The following is a 21,184-nucleotide window of genomic DNA, read 5'->3' as shown; positions in this document are numbered from 1 at the left end:
TAAGAATAACACAAGAAAAACATTGAAAGTGTCAAAAATCAAACATCAAACAAAACCATTACATAACTACAAGGTCGTAGCCATGGAGTCAACACTGTAGGGGTGGGGTCAAATCTGCATCCATCCCTCCCCTTTGGAAACTTTGCTAAACAATTTTCCTACTATTGAATGTTATTCATCAACGCATGTACAGCTATACAGTATATGATTTATGATTTATGTTCGAGGCCACTGTGAAGCTTTTTTTGGTTCACTGAAAAGGCAATGGCTTGGTCATTGAAATGGACTAATGCTTGCCTTAGTTGTAACATTTATTTATATTTTTTTTTTTTAAGAAAAGGGGATTTCAATACATCCTCAACCTCTCCCCACGACCCCACTACCATCCAATATTCATTTAACTGACTTGTGACCACTAAGCAGGCGACAGGAGTTACAGACTCAAAGAGGCCCTTCTTTTTTCCTTACATAATCAAATTTTCACTCCACTTCTTTACCTCTCACACTCTTCTCCTTCAGCATGTCCCAGTGCAGGGTGTGTCACAGCTTATCTCCTCACAATCCCTCCCTACCTGTTTTACGGGATTGGCCACTCCTGTCATTCAGAGCCAGAGGCGTGTAGGCTGAGGTGGAGGGGAGGCTGGACAGCAAAAGTGAGAGTACAGGTTACAGCGGCTGAAGAGGATCCTCCCCCTTACTCAGCAAAGACATAAAAGCCGGCAGAGTCCACAGAGAGACACTCAGAGGGACTTGGCTCTCCTTTTGACGACATCTCATCTCCTGCTCTCCTCTTCTCAGAGAGTTGACAACCTTTCCCACTGCAAACATGATGATGAGGAAGTCATACTCAGTCTCAGGCTCGGGTGGCTCCACCAGGAGGTCGCTTGCCCCAGTCAACTACTCCGTACAAAGAACCACTTACAGTTCTGGTGGTGGTTCTGGCTTTGGTTCTGGCTTTGGTTCTGGTGCTAGCTATGGAGGTGGTTTCACATCTGGAAGCATGAGTGGCTATGGTTTATCTTCTAGCCAAGCCGGAGGTGCCTTCATCCCTCCACCCATCACAGCTGTCACAGTCAACCAGAGCCTGCTGGCCCCTCTGAGCCTGGAGATTGACCCCACCATCCAGGCTGTCCGCACCCAGGAGAAGGAGCAGATCAAGACCCTCAACAACCGCTTCGCCTCCTTCATTGACAAGGTTGGTTCCTGTGCGCTCTGCGTGACTGTCTCATGTATAATTTACTGGAGGCATCATAATCTTAGTGTTGACAATTAAAGAGAGGGGTCTGATTTTACTTCTTTATCCTGTAGTTAAAAAGAAATGACTAGAAATGTAACAATTTATAGTATTGTCACAGCAATCTGCCCAATATGTGCAGCGCTGACAAAGCAAGACAACTGTGGATCTTATGTCTGTGATGTTGTATCCATCAGTGATTTAGAGCCTCTGGGAAGCATATAAAAATCTCAAATTTCTGTCATTGATTGTGACCCCATCTTACACTGGCAAATCCAAAGTTGGCCTGTTGCCCTGTCTGAGCCTGTGGCGGCCTCTCTGCCCACTATCTAAACATGGGTGGGGATTATATTGCAGTGACTCACCCATCCCTTACCTGGGAGTCTGGTGGAGAAAATAGGAATCTGTGTGCACTATGCCCACAGAGTCCAAAGTCTGTCATTTGCACATTGCACCTATCACCTGGTTGTTATGGGCAACAAGACTGTACAGAGAAGTGCAGAGCAGTAAATCCACTTTCACTTGTCTTTTATGCTACAATCACACATATGTGTTAATATTTTCATGCAAGCTATATGAGGAGTTGTTCTTTTTGTAGAGTCAGACTCTCTAAACACTATAGGTTGGCACTTGGACAAAAACTCACAAAACAAAGCCGTCCCATAATAGTGCACTGCTTTGTCTTCTTTATCTGCCACACCTAGTTTTTTTTATAGCCGGAGTGACTGTGTGGCCTTCATAGCATGCAACTGAGCATGCACAACGAGTCATAGGAAAAGACAGATACAATATGTGAAACACTTAAAGCCACGAGCACATGAAAAATCTGGAAAGAACATTTTGTTTTAAGAAGGAAAAATTGATGATGTGTGAGCACTATTGAAATTGCTTGAACAGCAAACACGAATAAATGCCATCATAAATTACGATTGTCGTCACAAGGGTGTGGCAATTACCATTTGTAGCTATCTACACAATCATGTAGGTAACGACGACCCCAAGGACACACGCTTCAAATCGGTTTTGCACTAATACCTCCCATTAAAAATGTCCTGATTTTTTTCAGTTGAGGCTATTTATTAACTATTATTTATAGAAAATGCTTTTTGAAACAACATCTCACACTCGTCCCTGGTTTTGTGTCTCCGCAGGTCCGTTTCCTTGAGCAGCAGAACAAGATGCTGGAGACCAAATGGAGCCTCCTGCAGGACCAGACCACCACCCGCTCCAACATTGATGCAATGTTCGAGGCCTACATTGCCAACCTGCGCAGACAGCTCGACGGGCTGGGCAATGAGAAGGTCAAGCTGGAGGGAGAACTGAGAAACATGCAGGGCCTGGTTGAGGACTTCAAGAGGAAGTGAGTGCTTGCATGACATACAACAAACACATGACAGTGAGCAGATGTCTAAAGTGGAGCAGATGTACTAAAGTGTTGCCTCGTGTTCCTTCAGGTATGAAGAGGAAATCAACAAACGTGGAAATGCAGAGAATGAGTTTGTGCTCCTGAAGAAGGTGCAAATACATCAAGATGACCATTATCATGACTATTATTATTATCTTAATTCCAGGGTTTAGTGCCAGTTGTAACACTTTCTGCGTCTACATGACTGTCTTCTTCCAGGACGTTGATGCTGCCTACATGAACAAGGTGGAGCTGGAAGCCAGGGTGGATGCTCTTCAGGATGAGATCAACTTCCTCAGAGCCGTCTATGAGGCTGTACGTGTCTATAGTATCTCATAGTTCATGATTCTCTAATGACCATTTGAGTTAAAGCTGATGATCATCCACTCATTGTGTAAATCACAAAGACAGAGGTAACTGTTGTGTAACAACCGTTGGTTCTGTAGGAGCTTCGTGAGCTGCAGAGCCAGATCAAGGACACATCCGTCATTGTGGAGATGGACAACAGCCGTAACCTGGACATGGATGCTATCGTGGCTGAAGTGCGTGCTCAGTATGAGGACATTGCCAACCGCAGCAGGGCTGAAGCCGAGAACTGGTACAAACAGAAGGTGAGTAAAAATTTAAGTTGAGGTATATCCTGTGTCTCTTTAAACACCTCTGGATCATGTTCTTGATACATCTTGTTGTGTTTTTCATGATAGTACGAGGAGATGCAGTCCTCAGCCGGACAGTATGGTGATGACCTGCGCACAACCAAGGCTGAGATTGCTGAGCTGAACCGCATGATCGCCCGTATTCAGAATGAGATTGAGGCTGTCAAGGGACAGGTATATTTTAAGACCTTCTCATGGCTGATGCCTTTTTATGAACACACTTCATTGTTTGAAAGGATTTGCAGTTATTAAACCACCTGCGACATGACTTTCCTCAGAGGGCCAGCCTTGAGGCTCAGATCGCAGAGGCTGAGGAGCGCGGTGAGCTGGCAGTGAAGGATGCCAGGCTGCGCATCAAGGACCTGGAGGATGCTCTGCAGAGAGCCAAGCAGGACATGGCACGCCAGGTGCGTGAATACCAGGAGCTGATGAACGTCAAGCTGGCCCTGGACATCGAAATCGCCACCTACAGGAAACTGCTGGAAGGAGAGGAGTCCAGGTGGGATAAACTTGATTATTTCATGTAGATTCATGGCTGCAGCATCAGTTTCAACTCTGAATGAAGAACTAACCCATCATTATTTCTACATTAGACTGGCCAGCGGAGGCTCCAACGCAACCATCCACGTGCAGCAGACCAGTGGAGGTGGTAAGTTTCAGATTTTATGCATCATTATCATAAGTTATATGTGAACCAACAGACCACACTGACAGATGGAGGAATGATAACACCTACATGTTTTTTTCTGCTCCAGGACTCCAGAGCTCCAGTGGTGGATTCGGCTATGGGGGCAGCATGTCTGGCGGTTATGGCGGTATGAGTGGTGGTACCATTACCAAGTCCTCAGTCACAACAACCAGTTCCCTCAGACGCTATTAAAAAGGAGAGCCGTCCCTCTTCCCCTTCAAAAACTCTTGATTTTAAACTAAATTTGTACCCATCCATGGTGCTATGCAGTACTGTAAAGCATGCTCAACAAGATAGCTGGATATATTGTGTTACACTGCTACCAGCTGTGTTTCAAGGATCACTGGCCGCATTTCTTACTCCGCTCAGATTAACAACATTTAACAAGAGTTTCTGAAGGTAAACATGGCCTTAAACACACAAGGGCCAGGTCAGTCCTTTCTGCACTGACATTCAAGAAATACAAACACAAGGTTTTTAAGGAGCGTAAAAACTAAGCAAGGAAAGCATTTGAAAATCTGTACTCAATTCTGTCAACTTAGATACTCTTTGTACTGTAGTGCACTAATAAACTGGTCTGAGATAAGATCATGTGTATCATATGTGCAGGACAACTCAATTCTTATGCTCCAGTTTTGGGTGTATGTCCTCATTCCTACATTTGAGTGCTGATTTTAGTAAGGGGAGCAAGTCACTGACCGAATCTGATCACTGGAGAAACACAAAATTTAAAATTTGCATGATAAATGTTTACAGTTTCCCTTTGAACTGATTGGCTATTGATTTGTTCATTTTACCGTTCTGTCAAATGGTTCCATGCTTAGTTTTACCTCTCCTTCCCTTCAAGATGAGACAATGTTGAAACCAGATTTATTTTGTGAAAGCCACTTCCTCGCAACATGACTGATAAATGTTGCAGCAATTGACATCAAATGAATCTGAATAAAATAAATCTGAGAACTAAAATGACTGCCTCTCACTCTCATTATTGTTGTCACAAATGAAAGAAACAGCACAGGAGGGTTTTACTTAAAGGAGCTGTGTGAGATCTGTGATTCAGAGTATGAAATGACCTCTTGAGCATCAAGCACTTAACTTCCTGCATTCTGGTGAATTTCTATGCACCAATTTGTGCCTTTTCTGCATGTAAATGTTTAAATTGATCTCAACCAAAAATCTTCAACTTTCCTGTTTTAATTGTGGGGGACAAATACTCATGTTGAAATACTGAGGGGGATGTGTCCCCTGCATCCCACCAGAAATCTACATCAATGGATTCAGTCAGTGTTGTTGATCCAGTTATAATATGTTTTATCTTATTTGAATGCACAAATGTGCACCATGAAGAATGAAAATAAAACTCAATCAATAGTTCATTCAGTGCTGAAAACGTTGCAAAAAAAATGTCAGTGTTGATTCGTTTTGCCAAATCAATACCTAATTCAACACAAAACTGTGATTCCCCCATGTTGAAAAGTAAGACACTGAAAGGGTATTGTAAAATCAACATTGATTCACTTTGTAAAATCAAAGCAAAATTCATTAGTGACTCAATCTTGATCCACAATCAACCTTTAATTCATACTTAAATAATGCTGAAACCCTGGCTGTGAATTCTACACTGTCACTTCTAGTAAATATGAAAATCATGATTCATAAAGGTTTTATATCCACAAAGCCTCACTCCTTACAACTCAGCAAGGACACACAAAAACTGAAAAACAGAGACTTTGACATTTCACCACTGAACGGCTTCTGCAGTTTAAACATAAGCTGTCATGGGCATGCTCAGTTTTGCCACATCTTAGAGTGGCTGTGGATTGTCGCTAGTGTTTTGGAGTAACTAGATTCATGTAACGGAGTTGCATGATTCAATTACACAATAAATATGACTGTAATCCATAACACTTACTGAGAAAAATATGTCAGTAAATTACAGTTTCTAAACAAAATGTTGGTGTTAAAAATGTCACATCTGCATATACTCTATTTGGTAAAAAGCTTATGTGTAGAACATAACATACGCTTTATTGCATTGCATCTTTTTGTCATGTGGGAATGCCTTCTTTTGGCATATTTCCTGACAAGGCCAGTCAGCAAAGCTGTTGGGACAAATTTGACAGCAACACCATCGGGGTAGGATGGCTTAGAAGAAGCTGTCTCTATGTCCAGACAGGCTCCATTTATTTGGCAGTATGTGCTAAAATGTTTGTTTTGAACTGGTTCTTGTTTGGATTTGCACCACCTCTAGTCTGCCAATTAAATTACTGTGCATTGCTCTGAGCAGGAACAGAGCATGTGACTGATATCGGGTGATACCATTGTGTGCTCTCCTTCCTGCCTGTCAGCATGGAGCGCTGCCATTTTCCCTACTCTGCTCCTCGCTGAGCTGTTGCAGTGCGTTACCTTGTTTGCACTTTCTCACAGCATTAGGCAATAAAAGTTGCTTTGTTGCTCAGTTTCAAACATTTGTTAGAAAAGTAATCAATAGAATTTATAAGTTACATTATTTTGATAACCAAAGTGAAATAGTTACATTACTTATTACATTTTAACAGCGTAATTAGTCTGTAACCATTTAAAAAGTAACCTTCCCAACAATGCAAATGCTCTGTTACCTGCTAGTTTATGTTGAGTACATTATCTGAATCTGCTTGTACAATGGATTCTGTTATAAACCAAACCCATGCTGCTCACTGAGTGATACCTCAAATCTTGACAGGCCTCCCTTTAAACTCCATGGACAGAAAAGACATATTTTATCCTGTCTTGACCGCACACAGCTGATGAGCACAAAACACCTGTGGAAGAGGAGCACAAGAAACGTGAGCATGATGGCAGAGAAATGGTGCCTGAGACTTCTGCAACCCTACAGCCACTTCCTCACTGGGACTGAGGGTGTGCAGTAGTTAAAAATGAGAGAGCTAAGATCTGTAGAGAATTCCTCAGATGCAAGCCCCTGTTGGGCAGGTTAGGTGACTGGAATCCTGTCATTCAGAGCCAGAGGCTGAGGTGGAGGGGAGGCTGGACATCAGAAGTGACAGTACAGGTTGAGGTGGCTCAGTAAGTCCTCCCCCCGCCCTCATCTCAGCAAAGACATAAAAGCCAGCAGAGTCCACAGTGAGACACTCAGAGGGACTTGGCTCTCCTTTTGACGACATCTCATCTCCTGCTCTCCTCTTCTCAGAGAGTTGACAACCTTTCCCACTGCAAACATGATGATGAGGAAGTCATACTCAGTCTCAGGCTCGGGTGGCTCCACCAGGAGGTCGCTTGCCCCAGTCAACTACTCCGTACAAAGAGCAACTTACAGTTCTGGTGGTGGTTCTGGCTTTGGTTCTGGCTTTGGTTCTGGTGCTGGCTATGGAGGTGGTTTCACATCTGGAAGCATGAGTGGCTATGGTTTATCTTCTAGCCAAGCAGGAGGCGCCTTCATCCCTCCACCCATCACAGCTGTCACAGTCAACCAGAGCCTGCTGGCCCCTCTGAGCCTGGAGATTGACCCCACCATCCAGCTTGTCCGCAACCAGGAGAAGGAGCAGATCAAGACCCTCAACAACCGCTTTGCCTCCTTCATTGACAAGGTTTGTTTCAATGCACTCTTTATGATTGTACAATTTACTGGAGACCTTATTATCTTAGTATCTACTGATGTGTGAAATGAATGGTCTTATTTTTCTTCTTCAACATGTAACTGAAAGGAAATGATTAGGAAGTTAAAACTTTAGTATAGAGTATAGTAACAGCAACCTTACCAATAGATGCAACTGATTGTTTACATTAAACATTATTCTTTTTCACTCTTGAACACTCGTCCCTGGTTTTGTGTCTCCGCAGGTCCGTTTCCTTGAGCAGCAGAACAAGATGCTGGAGACCAAATGGAGCCTCCTGCAGGACCAGACCACCGCCCACTCCAACATTGATGCAATGTTCGAGGCCTACATTGCCAACCTGCGCAGACAGCTCGACGGGCTGGGCAATGAGAAGGTCAAGCTGGAGGGAGAACTGAGAAACATGCAGGGCCATGTTGAGGACTTCAGGAAGAAGTGAGTGCTTGCATGACATACAACAAACACATGACAGTGAGCAGATGTTCAAAGTGGAGCAGATTTACTAAAGTGTTGCCTCGTGTTCCTTCAGGTATGAAGATGAAGTCCTCAAACGTGGAGCTGCAGAAAATGAGTTTGTGCTCCTGAAGAAGGTGCAAAACATCAAGATGACAATCATTATTATTATTATTATTATCTTAATTCCAGGGTTTAGCACAATGTGACCAGTTGTAACACTTCCTGCTTCTACATGACTGTCTTCTTCCAGGACGTTGATGCTGCCTACATGAACAAGGTGGAGCTGGAAGCCAGGGTGGATGCTCTTCAGGATGAGATCAACTTCCTCAGAGCTGTCTATGAGGCTGTACGTGTCTATAGTATCTCATAGTTTATGATTCTCTAATGACCATTTGAGTTAAAGCTGATGATCATCCACTCATTGTGTAAATCACAAAGACAGAGGTAACTGTTGTAACCGTTGGTTCTGTAGGAGCTTCGTGAGCTGCAGAGCCAGATCAAGGACACATCCGTCATTGTGGAGATGGACAACAGCCGTAACCTGGACATGGATGCTATCGTGGCTGAAGTGCGTGCTCAGTATGAGGACATTGCCAACCGCAGCAGGGCTGAAGCCGAGAACTGGTACAAACAGAAGGTGAGTAAAAATTTAAGTTGAGGTATATCCTGTGTCTCTTTAAACACCTCTGGATCATGTTCTTGATACATCTTGTTGTGTTTTTCATGATAGTACGAGGAGATGCAGTCCTCAGCCGGACTTTACGGAGATGACCTGCGCACAACCAAGGCTGAGATTGCTGAGCTGAACCGCATGATCGCCCGTATTCAGAATGAGATTGAGGCTGTCAAGGGACAGGTATATTTTAAGACCTTCTCATGGCTGATGCCTTTTTATGAACACACTTCATTGTTTGAAAGGATTTGCAGTTATTAAACCACCTGTGACATGACTTTCCTCAGAGGGCCAGCCTTGAGGCTCAGATCGCAGAGGCTGAGGAGCGCGGTGAGCTGGCAGTGAAGGATGCCAGGCTCCGCATCAAGGACCTGGAGGATGCTCTGCAGAGAGCCAAGCAGGACATGGCACGCCAGGTGCGTGAATACCAGGAGCTGATGAACGTCAAGCTGGCCCTGGACATCGAAATCGCCACCTACAAGAAACTGCTGGAAGGAGAGGAGTCCAGGTGGGATAAACTTGATTATTTCATGTAGATTCATGGCTGCAGCATCAGTTTCAACTCTGAATGAAGACTAACCCATCATTATTTCTACATTAGACTGGCCAGCGGAGGCTCCAATGCAACCATACACGTGCAGCAGACCAGTGGAGGTGGTAAGTTTCAGATTTTATGCATCATTATCATAAGTTATATGTGAACCAACAGACCACACTGACAGATGGAGGAATGATAACACTTACATGTTTTTTCTGCTCCAGGACTCCAGAGCTCCAGCAGTGGATTCGGCTATGGTGGCAGCTTGTCTGGTGGTTATGGCGGTCTGAGTGGTGGTACCATTACCAAGTCCACAGTCTCAACATCCAGTTCCCTGAGACGCTATTAAAAAGGAGAGCCATCTTTTCTTTTCCTTCAGAAACTCTTGATTTTAAACTAAATTTGTACCCATTCATGATGCATTTCTTACTCTGCTAACTGACATCACTTAACAAGAGTTTCTGAAGGTAAACTTGACCTCAAGGAAACACGATCAAATGTTGAAACCACATTTATTTTTTTAAAGCCTTCTTAGCAACATGACTGATGAATGTTACAGCAAATGACATCAGATGAATCTGAATAAAATAAATCTGAGAACTAAAATGATTGCCTCTCACTCTCATTATTGTGATATATGAAAGAAAACACTCAAGAGGGTCTTACCTAAATATCTAGATGCTATTCACACACATAGATTTCACATGGGGGCAGTGCTGTGCCACTTTTCTACCACTCACTTCCTGCTTGGTGTTGCAGTCTGCCGTGTATGTATCTAGGCTACAATGTGTCAATTCTACACTGTCATTTTAAGTAAATATGAAAATACCTATTCATAAAGGTTTCAAATCCAAAATCTCTCACTCATTACTGCTCGGTGACAACACACAAGACTGGACAAAAGAAACCTGGACATTTCACTGATTAAAAGCTTCTGCAGTTCAAATGTTAGCTGATGTGGAGACACAGTTTCGTAGAGAATTCCTCAGATGTAAGCTCCTGTTGGGCAGGTTAGGTATGACTGGATCTGGAAGCCCAACATGGCTCACACAGAGAGTGAGGAGCAAGAGGAAGGGACAGTGGCTGATGCCGTACAGACTTCACCATGACCCAAACTTTCTGAGCCAGTCAGCAACTCATTTGACTGCCAAACATAAAGAGTATTTAACCACACAGTGAATTAGCCTACCTGCTTCACGTCCTGGGCCAAGCCAAGTGTATGAGTGCTGTTACTGTAAGCAGCCAGGATACTGCCCACACACAGCAGACAAACAGTCAGGAGGACACACAGAGTAAGCACTATTCCACCCTGTGCCACTCACAATATAGAGACAGAAGCCTAAATACCACTGATACATATTTTTTTCAAACTAATAGCACTCTTATTCTCTTCAACAGGAAGGAGGAAGTATCCAAAAAAAATGCATGCTTTTAATTTTAGATCTCTATCTTATGTGTCCACTGGGTCAAAAAAGTACTGTGTTGATTGAACTGCATCATTTTCTGCACACACAATGGTGTGTTTTTAAATGTGCCCTGTGCACTCAGTGTCTGTATTGGCAGGTTAACAAGAAAAATCCTTTCTTCATCTTCACCTCAGGCTAAACGTGCTGGCAGTGATCATGCATCTAACTGCTGAATTCTGTCCAAGAGGAATTACGGTTGAGTCATACAGTAGTATTGATACAAGGCACGCGCCAAATTCTGACGTTGTATCCATTCATGTTTCCCGCAAAACCAGTTACATAACCATTAGAACAATTACTTTTCCTGTTGCTACAAATCCAGCATTAATCCTCACTGACAAGCCAGCAGTCTCAAACTCCAACCTTTAATCACTTGTACAATGCATGTGGACTTGCTAAAGTCACTCAGTGAGTGAAATATCTCTGTTGAACGATACATTTCTATGCTAGTGTTAGTTTTTCTCATAAAAGATAGAACATCAAACATGTTAAATTAATAGTAGTGGTAGATGATTTATCACCTATAGCCCTGTCAGCATCTCTGCCAAGATGACAGCGAGAATGCTGCTTGACTGGTTACAGTTTTTTGCTTTTCAAGAAACAGATTGGCTAAAAGCAAGCATGGTTTGGAGGACCTAAATATCTACTCACCATCTCAGGACTCCTGTGTCGTGTTACGTGACCGTACAGGTTAGGGGGGTTGGTGCTCTATCTGAGTCCTTTCGTCCTTTGCTTGTATATGGATGACTTGTTTGGGCAGTTAAATGTTCGCAAAGCAGGTTGTGTTTGGGTCATCTCATAATCAATCATGTGACAGGTGATTTGGTAAGATTTTCTACAACATCTGTTTGCATAGCATATATATATATATATGTATATATATATATATATATATGTGTGTGTATATATATATGTGTGTGTGTGTGTGTGTGTATATATATATATTTTTACAGTTTTAAACTTTTTTTTTTGTATTTTTTTTGTATTTATTTAACTAATATTGTGCCTGTTGTTTATCTTCTTTGTTCTCATTTGCTGTTTGTCTTTAGTATCCTTTAAATAGCACTGAATCTGAGAGCTCTACCTCAATTTTGTTGTACTTGTGCAATGACAATAAAGATATTCTGATTCTCTGTGATTCTTCTGATTCGGTTCAATATACTGTATTCTGATATGATATTTGATGCTGAAAAGAAACTGACAGCATCCTGACAATTTGATGCAACGACAGGAGAAAAATGCAGTTTTACAGGTTTTACTTAAGTGAATTAGATATGTTGCTAAAGTAAGTGTGAATGTATAGCATTAAAGCCCCTACAAGGAACTTTCATTTTGAGTTGATTTTGGCGACCCTGTGGACAAAAGCGGTAGTGTTTTGCTGGAATGAAGCCTACATTTCCCATGAGCTCTAGCACATATTGTCTTAAAGACGGTTACCTGGCTCACGCATGTGTTTGTTTTTGGGATGAATGAAACAACAAGACGGGAAAACTTTGCCCCCACTCCTATCGGGGATCCCAGCTCACCTCTGCCGCCCCCCAGCTCTACCTCTCCGGCGTAAGCGCCACCGCCGCCGGGGTAAACGCAGCGGTCGGCTGGTAAGGCTGAAGGCCTGATTGGCGAGCGCTTCCACAGCTTCTTGGACTGAGTATGGAGCGGTGTCTCGCCTCTTTATTTCTCAGCACTCGCTGGACCCTGTCGACGCCTGGCTGGTACCTGTCGTCGGCCCGGATGAGGTGTTCCAGCCCCGCAGCCCTGCGGCCCCTGCTCTCCTCGTCCCCGCTGGCGCGGGGTGAATCTGCGCAACCTGCGGCCTCTGTGTGTGGCTCCCCGGACAGCTAACGCCATGGACCCGCCGGCTCCTGCCAGGATTGGGCTGGTAAATGCTAGATTGCTAGCGAACAAAACGTTTATCCTGAAGGATTTCCTGACTTCCCGAGGATTGGGTTTTCTTTGTGTGTAAGCAGCTAGGTAAAATGACGTGTGGCGTCTGAGTGCCGTAAATCGTTTCGTCCTGGAAGCGACCTGGGGTGGACCCGGAGACAGTTTCCTAAAGGTATGGATATACACTAGGCCTATATAGAAATAGCTTATCTTGACACCGATGGTCTCATTTGCTGTTGTAGGTCACGCACAGACATCAGCAGAAACGAGAGACTTCTGCATATCCAGTTAAAAGTTCCTCGTAATGGCTTTAATATTTATATATTTAAACATAATTTTAACTGTGACAAAGATATAGGCTGACAATGTTGGAAATGATTACAAAATAAATTACATAGCCAAATGTAGCATTAGCCCCATGGATTCAAATTTTATTTAAGTAACACTACATAAGAATCATTACAGCATAATTGCTTTAGGTACCAGAAAGTAAAAGTACTTATTATACAGGATGACTTCTTACAGATGGCTAATAAGTATCACTAGTCCATACCCACTGAGTACAGCATACCATACCATGTCTTAGTTAGTCTCTATATACAGACTCTACATTCAGTGAATGTAGAGTCTGTCGGCAAACCCCGGAGATCTTGCCTCCGGAAAACGAGCAGAAGAGCCCTGGTTTCCAGTTGTAGGCTGTTTGTAGTCCATGTGATATTGACCAATCACATTTGAGCCGGCTGCAGTTGTTGCCAGGTTAAACGGTCCGTGAGGTGAACTAACAAGGCGGAACATAATTGGCGTCACTGCAAATTCTGAATCCATCGCAATGGTTCAGTGTATTTACTTATATATAAACGGAAGTTGGAAACAGAAATTCACCTCCTCCGCCCAAATCAAACCGGAATGCCAAAAAATTGGGGGTCTGCCCCCAGAGGCTGTATTTGCCGTCTGCCGAAAGACAGACACCGAATACAGCCGATGGGTTCCGAGAATGTGTCTTAGTCATACCAAAAATTAGAAGGAAAAAAAACAACATTCAGCCACAGGGGGAGCCACAGCGATCTGTCGCATTTGAGCCATTTTTAAGCATTTTTCTGTTGTTATAGCGCCACCCACATGCAAATTAGAGTTAAATTTCTCCAGTCACCTTGAGGCATCCTGTTCTACATATCTACCAAGTTTAGTAAAAACCAATATGGCAGTTAGGACTAGATAAGAAATTAGCTCTCTATCGCCCCCATTTTGTTTGATGGGGTCAATAATGGAGGGGTCCCCTCAGATTATGTGTGGTCATATGCCTACAAAGTTGCGTGGTGATCGGTGAAACCCTTGAGATGTTATACACCTTTATGTGATGAGCCACGTCCTCCGCAATATTCATTGCCTTATAGAAGCTCAGTTTTAGTAAGTTTTCCAACTTTTTCCAAGAGGGAACTTTAGATATTGGTCCCTAGATTATGTTCACTGAGTTTCATGCAGATTGGTCAAACTTCCTAGAAAAGATTGATTGTAAGTGTTTTTCAAAAAATTCAAAGTGGTGGAAAATCTATATAACCGGAAGTTATGGGTTCTTGAGGCAAATTTGCTCCTCATGAGGAGAGGCATCTGTGCAAAGTTTCATGTCTCTACGACATACGGGGCATGAGATATGCCGATTCAAAGTTTGCAATTTCAATCAGTTGCTATAGCGCCAATATTCATTTCACTGCCCTGTGACTATTAAGAAGACTATACCCAAAGAGGCTCTTTTTCTTTACATAATTGCATTTTAAATCCACTTGATTACCTCTCACTCTCTCCCCCTTCAGTCTGTCCTGGTGCAGGGTGTGTCACAACTTATCTTCTGACAATCCTTCCCCTACCTGTTTTACAGGACTGGACACTCCTGGCATTCAGAGCCAGAGGCTGAGGTGGAGGGGAGGCTGGACATCAGAAGTGACAGTACAGGTTGAGGTGGCTCAGTAAGTTGTCGTCCCCCCCCCCAACTCAGCAAAGACATAAAAGCCAACAGGGGCCACAGTGAGACACTCAGAGGGACTTGGCTCTCCTTTTGACGACATCTCATCTCCTGCTCTCCTCTTCTCAGAGAGTTGACAACCTTTCCCACTGCAAACATGATGATGAGGAAGTCATACTCAGTCTCAGGCTCAGGTGGCTCCACCAGGAGGTCACTTGCCCCAGTCAACTACTCCGTACAAAGAGCAACTTACAGTTCTGGTGGTGGTTCTGGCTTTGGTTCTGGCTTTGGTTCTGGCGCTAGCTATGGAGGTGGTTTCACATCTGGAAGCATGAGTGGCTATGGTTTATCTTCTAGCCAAGCAGGAGGCGCCTTCATCCCTCCACCCATCACAGCTGTCACAGTCAACCAGAGCCTGCTGGCCCCTCTGAGCCTGGAGATTGACCCCACCATCCAGCTTGTCCGCAACCAGGAGAAGGAGCAGATCAAGACCCTCAACAACCGCTTCGCCTCCTTCATTGACAAGGTTTGTTTCAATGCACTCTTTATGATTGTACAATTTACTGGAGACCTTATTATCTTAGTATCTACTGATGTGTGATATGAATGGTCTTATTTTTCTTCTTCAACATGTAACTGAAAGGAAATGATTAGAAAGTTAAAACTTTAGTGTAGAGTATAGTAACAGCAACCTTACCAAGAGATGCAACTGATTGTTTACATTAAACATGATTGTTTTTCTTCAAATCACTTAATCACTCCAAGAACAACTCAGAAGGAGCATCGAAGAGTCAATTAAAGCAGCAGCCAAACCAAATCTATGCACTTCGATAAATAAATAAATAAATAAATAAATAAATATATATATATGTATATATGTTTATGTATATATACAGTACAGGCCAAAAGTTTGGACACACCTTCTCATTCAATGCGTTTTCTTTATTTTCATGACTATTTACATTGTAGATTCTCACTGAAGGCATCATAACTATGAATGAACACATGTGGAGTTATGTACTTAACAAAAAAAGGTGAAATAACTGAAAACATGTTTTGTATTCTAGTTTCTTCAAAATAGCCACCCTTTGCTCTGATTACTGCTTTGCACACTCTTGGCATTCTCTCCATGAGCTTCAAGAGGTAGTCACCTGAAATGGTTTCCACTTCACAGGTGTGCCTTATCAGGGTTAATTAGTGGAATTTCTTGCTTTATCAATGGGGTTGGGACCATCAGTTGTGTTGTGCAGAAGTCAGGTTAATACACAGCCGACAGCCCTATTGGACAACTGTTAAAATTCATATTATGGCAAGAACCAATCAGCTAACTAAAGAAAAACGAGTGGCCATCATTACTTTAAGAAATGAAGGTCAGTCAGTCCGGAAAATTGCAAAAACTTTAAATGTGTTCCCAAGTGGAGTCGCAAAAACCATCAAGCGCTACAACGAAACTGGCACACATGAGGACCGACCCAGGAAAGGAAGACCAAGAGTCACCTCTGCTTCTGAGGATAAGTTCATCCGAGTCACCAGCCTCAGAAATGGCAAGTTAACAGCAGCTCAGATCAGAGACCAGATGAATGCCACACAGAGTTCTAGCAGCAGACCCATCTCTAGAACAACTGTTAAGAGGAGACTGTGCCAATCAGGCCTTCATGGTCAAATAGCTGCTAGGAAACCACTGCTAAGGAGAGGCAACAAGCAGAAGAGATTTGTTTTGGCCAATAAACACAAGGAATGGACATTAGACCAGTGGAAATCTGTGCTTTGGTCTGATGAGTCCAAATTTGAGATCTTTGGTTCCAACCGCCGTGTCTTTGTGAGACGCAGAAAAGGTGAACGGATGGATTCCACATGCCTGGTTCCCACTGTGAAGCATAGAGGAGGAGGTGTGATGGTGTGGGGGTGTTTTGCTGGTGACACTGTTGGGGATTTATTCAAAATTGAAGGCACACTGAACCAGCATGGCTACCACAGCATCCTGCAGCGACATGCCATCCCATCCGGTTTGCGTTTAGTTGGACGATAATTCATTTTTCAACAGGACAATGACCCCAAACACACCTCCAGGCTGTGTAAGGGCTATTTGACCAAGAAGGAGAGTGATGGAGTGCTGCGGCAGATGACCTGGCCTCCACAGTCACCGGACCTGAACCCAATCGAGATGGTTTGGGGTGAGCTGGACCGCAGAGTGAAGGCAAAGGGGCCAACAAGTACTAAACACCTCTGGGAACTCCTTCAAGACTGTTGGAAAACCATTTCAGGTGACTAACTCTTGAAGCTCATGGAGAGAATGCCAAGAATGTGCAAAGCAGTAATCAGAGCAAAGGGTGGCTATTTTGAAGAAACTAGAATATAAAACATGTTTTCAGTTATTTCACCTTTTTTTGTTAAGTACATAACTCCACATGTGTTCATTCATAGTTTTGATGCCTTCAGTGAGAATCTACAATGTAAATCGTCATGAAAATAAAGAAAACGCATTGAATGAGAAGGTGTGTCCAAACTTTTGGCCTGTACTGTATATATGTATATATATATATATATATATATATTTATATATATATATATATATATATATATATATTTATATACATATATGAAGGAAATACTTTTTTGACACATCTCACACTCGTCCCTGGTTTTGTGTCTCCGCAGGTCCGTTTCCTTGAGCAGCAGAACAAGATGCTGGAGACCAAATGGAGCCTCCTGCAGGACCAGACCACCGCCCACTCCAACATTGATGCAATGTTCGAGGCCTACATTGCCAACCTGCGCAGACAGCTCGACGGGCTGGGCAATGAGAAGGTCAAGCTGGAGGGAGAACTGAGAAACATGCAGGGCCATGTTGAGGACTTCAGGAAGAAGTGAGTGCTTGCATGACATACAACAAATACATGACAGTGAGCAGATGTTCAAAATGGAGCAGATTTACTAAAGTGTTGCCTCGTGTTCCTTCAGATATGAAGATGAAGTCCTCAAACGTGGAGCTGCAGAAAATGAGTTTGTGCTCCTGAAGAAGGTGCAAAACATCAAAATGACAATCATTATTATTATTATTATCTTAATTCCAGGGTTTAGCACAATGTGACCAGTTGTAACACTTCCTGCTTCTACATGACTGTCTTCTTCCAGGACGTTGATGCTGCCTACATGAACAAGGTGGAGCTGGAAGCCAGGGTGGATGCTCTTCAGGATGAGATCAACTTCCTCAGAGCTGTCTATGAGGCTGTACGTGTCTATAGTGTCTCATAGTTCATGATTCTCTAATGACCATTTGAGTTAAAGCTGATGATCATCCACTCATTGTGTAAATCACAAAGACAGAGGTAACTGTTGTAACCGTTGGTTCTGTAGGAGCTTCGTGAGCTGCAGAGCCAGATCAAGGACACATCCGTCATTGTGGAGATGGACAACAGCCGTAACCTGGACATGGATGCTATCGTGGCTGAAGTGCGTGCTCAGTATGAGGACATTGCCAACCGCAGCAGGGCTGAAGCCGAGAACTGGTACAAACAGAAGGTGAGTAAAAATTTAAGTTGAGGTATATCCTGTGTCTCTTTAAACACCTCTGGATCATGTTCTTGATACATCTTGTTGTGTTTTTCATGATAGTACGAGGAGATGCAGTCCTCAGCCGGACTTTACGGAGATGACCTGCGCACAACCAAGGCTGAGATTGCTGAGCTGAACCGCATGATCGCCCGTATTCAGAATGAGATTGAGGCTGTCAAGGGACAGGTATATTTTAAGACCTTCTCATGGCTGATGCCTTTTTATGAACACACTTCATTGTTTGAAAGGATTTGCAGTTATTAAACCACCTGTGACGTGACTTTCCTCAGAGGGCCAGCCTTGAGGCTCAGATCGCAGAGGCTGAGGAGCGCGGTGAGCTGGCAGTGAAGGATGCCAGGCTCCGCATCAAGGACCTGGAGGATGCTCTGCAGAGAGCCAAGCAGGACATGGCACGCCAGGTGCGTGAATACCAGGAGCTGATGAACGTCAAGCTGGCCCTGGACATCGAAATCGCCACCTACAAGAAACTGCTGGAAGGAGAGGAGTCCAGGTGGGATAAACTTGATTATTTCATGTAGATTCATGGTTGCAGCATCAGCTTCAACTCTGAATGAAGACTAACCCATCATTATTTCTACATTAGACTGGCCAGCGGAGGCTCCAATGCAACCATACACGTGCAGCAGACCAGTGGAGGTGGTAAGTTTCAGATTTTATACATCATTATCATAAGTAATATGTGAACCAACAGACCACACTGACAGATGGAGGAATGATAACACTTACATGTTTTTTTCTGCTCCAGGACTCCAGAGCTCCAGCAGTGGATTCGGCTATGGTGGCAGCTTGTCTGGTGGTTATGGCGGTCTGAGTGGTGGTACCATTACCAAGTCCACAGTCTCAACATCCAGTTCCCTGAGACGCTATTAAAAAGGAGAGCCATCTTTTCTTTTCCTTCAGAAACTCTTGATTTTAAACTAAATTTGTACCCATTCATGATGCATTTCTTACTCTGCTAACTGACATCACTTAACAAGAGTTTCTGAAGGTAAACTTGACCTCAAGGAAACACGATCAAATGTTGAAACCACATTTATTTTTTTAAAGCCTTCTTAGCAACATGACTGATGAATGTTACAGCAAATGACATCAGATGAATCTGAATAAAATAAATCTGAGAACTAAAATGATTGCCTCTCACTCTCATTATTGTGATACATGAAAGAAAATGCTCAGGAGGGTCTTACCTAAATATCTAGATGCTATTCACACACATAGATTTCACATGGGGGCAGTGCTGTGCCACTTTTCTACCACTCACTTCCTGCTTGGTGTTGCAGTCTGCCGTGTATGTATCTAGGCTGCAATGTGTCAATTCTACACTGTCATTTTAAGTAAATATGAAAATACCTATTCATAAAGGTTTCAAATCCAAAATCTCTCACTCATTACTGCTCGGTGACAACACACAAGACTGGACAAAAGAAACCTGGACATTTCACTGATTAAAAGCTTCTGCAGTTCAAATGTTAGCTGATGTGGAGACACCGTTTCGTAGAGAATTCCTCAGATGTAAGCTCCTGTTGGGCAGGTTAGGTATGACTGGATCTGGAAGCCCAACATGGCTCACACAGAGAGTGAGGAGCAAGAGGAAGGGACAGTGGCTGATGCCGTACAGACTTCACCATGACCCAAACTTTCTGAGCCAGTCAGCAACTCATTTGACTGCCAAACATAAAGAGTATTTAACCACACAGTGAATTAGCCTACCTGCTTCACGTCCTGGGCCAAGCCAAGTGTATGTGTGCTGTTACTGTAAGCAGCCAGGATACTGCCCACACACAGCAGACAAACAGTCAGGAGGACACACAGAGTAAGCACTATTCCACCCTGTGCCACTCACAATATAGAGACAGAAGCCTAAATACCACTGATACATATTTTTTTCAAACTAATAGCACTCTTATTCTCTTCAACAGGAAGGAGGAAGTATCCAAAAAAAAATGCATGCTTTTAATTTTAGATCTCTATCTTATGTGTCCACTGGGTCAAAAAAGTACTGTGTTGATTGAACTGCATCATTTTCTGCACACACAATGGTGTGTTTTTAAATGTGCCCTGTGCACTCAGTGTCTGTATTGGCAGGTTAACAAGAAAAATCCTTTCTTCATCTTCACCTCAGGCTAAACGTGCTGGCAGTGATCATGCATCTAACTGCTGAATTCTGTCCAAGAGGAATTACGGTTGAGTCATACAGTAGTATTGATACAAGGCACGCGCCAAATTCTGACGTTGTATCCATTCATGTTTCCCGCAAAACCAGTTACATAACCATTAGAACAATTACAGGTGATGCATGCATCTTTTCTCACAGAGAAAGGAAATTACTTTTCCTGTTGCTACAAATCCAGCATTAATCCTCACTGACAAGCCAGCAGTCTCAAACTCCAACCTTTAATCACTTGTACAATGCATGTGGACTTGCTAAAGTCACTCAGTGAGTGAAATATCTCTGTTGAACGATACATTTCTATGCTAGTGTTAGTTTTTCTCATAAAAGATAGAACATCAAACATGTTAAATTAATAGTAGTGGTAGATGATTTATCACCTATAGCCCTGTCAGCATCTCTGCCAAGATGACAGCGAGAATGCTGCTTGACTGGTTACAGTTTTTTGCCTTTCAAGAAACAGATTGGCTAAAAGCAAGCATGGTTTGGAGGACCTAAATATCTACTCACCATCTCAGGACTCCTGTGTCGTGTTACGTGACCGTACAGGTTAGGGGGGTTGGTGCTCTATCTGAGTCCTTTCGTCCTTTGCTTGTATATGGATGACTTGTTTGGGCAGTTAAATGTTCGCAAAGCAGGTTGTGTTTGGGTCATCTCATAATCAATCATGTGACAGGTGATTTGGTAAGATTTTCTACAACATCTGTTTGCATAGCATATATATATATATGTATATATATATATATATATGTGTGTATATATATGTGTGTGTGTGTGTGTGTATATATATATTTTTACAGTTTTAAACTTTTTTTTTTGTATTTTTTTTGTATTTATTTAACTAATATTGTGCCTGTTGTTTATCTT

The 21,184-nt window shown here is 43.0% G+C and overlaps 3 protein-coding genes across 3 annotated transcripts; all 3 read left to right on the top strand.

Annotated features, from left to right (window-relative positions):
• The first annotated feature begins 724 nt into the window (after positions 1 to 724).
• Positions 725 to 4,949, top strand: LOC117257092 (intermediate filament protein ON3-like). The gene is made up of 9 exons (XM_033626981.2): positions 725 to 1,195; positions 2,386 to 2,594; positions 2,689 to 2,749; positions 2,859 to 2,954; positions 3,086 to 3,250; positions 3,344 to 3,469; positions 3,574 to 3,794; positions 3,889 to 3,944; positions 4,051 to 4,949. Exons 1-9 carry the CDS (start codon positions 827 to 829, stop codon positions 4,173 to 4,175), a joined length of 1,428 nt encoding a protein of 475 aa, XP_033482872.2. The 5' UTR covers positions 725 to 826; the 3' UTR covers positions 4,176 to 4,949.
• A 2,145-nt stretch (positions 4,950 to 7,094) lies between these two features.
• On the top strand, positions 7,095 to 9,867 carry LOC144462749 (intermediate filament protein ON3-like). Its single transcript, XM_078167132.1, has 9 exons — positions 7,095 to 7,567; positions 7,821 to 8,029; positions 8,124 to 8,184; positions 8,301 to 8,396; positions 8,523 to 8,687; positions 8,781 to 8,906; positions 9,011 to 9,231; positions 9,325 to 9,380; positions 9,486 to 9,867. The coding sequence occupies exons 1-9, from the start codon at positions 7,199 to 7,201 to the stop codon at positions 9,608 to 9,610; spliced, it is 1,428 nt and encodes a 475-aa protein (XP_078023258.1). The 5' UTR covers positions 7,095 to 7,198; the 3' UTR covers positions 9,611 to 9,867.
• A 4,757-nt stretch (positions 9,868 to 14,624) lies between these two features.
• Positions 14,625 to 19,274, top strand: LOC144462750 (intermediate filament protein ON3-like). The gene is made up of 9 exons (XM_078167134.1): positions 14,625 to 15,097; positions 17,230 to 17,438; positions 17,533 to 17,593; positions 17,707 to 17,802; positions 17,929 to 18,093; positions 18,187 to 18,312; positions 18,417 to 18,637; positions 18,731 to 18,786; positions 18,893 to 19,274. The coding sequence occupies exons 1-9, from the start codon at positions 14,729 to 14,731 to the stop codon at positions 19,015 to 19,017; spliced, it is 1,428 nt and encodes a 475-aa protein (XP_078023260.1). The 5' UTR covers positions 14,625 to 14,728; the 3' UTR covers positions 19,018 to 19,274.
• The last annotated feature ends 1,910 nt before the right edge of the window (positions 19,275 to 21,184 follow it).

Source organism: Epinephelus lanceolatus, chromosome 1, assembly GCF_041903045.1.
Source record: "Epinephelus lanceolatus isolate andai-2023 chromosome 1, ASM4190304v1, whole genome shotgun sequence".
NCBI lineage: Eukaryota > Metazoa > Chordata > Actinopteri > Perciformes > Serranidae > Epinephelus > Epinephelus lanceolatus.
This window is presented reverse-complemented; position numbering and strand designations above follow the sequence as displayed.

Bases quoted from the DNA above. Each gene is read 5' to 3' on its own strand.
- LOC144462750 (XM_078167134.1), top strand. From the start codon at position 14,729: ATGATGATGAGGAAGTCATACTCAGTCTCAGGCTCAGGTGGCTCCACC. The intron at 15,098-17,229 runs GTTTGTTTCAAT...GTGTCTCCGCAG, and splicing joins TCGCCTCCTTCATTGACAAG to GTCCGTTTCCTTGAGCAGCA. The intron at 17,594-17,706 runs GTGCAAAACATC...GTCTTCTTCCAG, and splicing joins AGTTTGTGCTCCTGAAGAAG to GACGTTGATGCTGCCTACAT.
- LOC117257092 (XM_033626981.2), top strand. From the start codon at position 827: ATGATGATGAGGAAGTCATACTCAGTCTCAGGCTCGGGTGGCTCCACC. The intron at 2,750-2,858 runs GTGCAAATACAT...GTCTTCTTCCAG, and splicing joins AGTTTGTGCTCCTGAAGAAG to GACGTTGATGCTGCCTACAT. The intron at 2,955-3,085 runs GTACGTGTCTAT...TTGGTTCTGTAG, and splicing joins TCAGAGCCGTCTATGAGGCT to GAGCTTCGTGAGCTGCAGAG.
- LOC144462749 (XM_078167132.1), top strand. From the start codon at position 7,199: ATGATGATGAGGAAGTCATACTCAGTCTCAGGCTCGGGTGGCTCCACC. The intron at 7,568-7,820 runs GTTTGTTTCAAT...GTGTCTCCGCAG, and splicing joins TTGCCTCCTTCATTGACAAG to GTCCGTTTCCTTGAGCAGCA. The intron at 8,185-8,300 runs GTGCAAAACATC...GTCTTCTTCCAG, and splicing joins AGTTTGTGCTCCTGAAGAAG to GACGTTGATGCTGCCTACAT.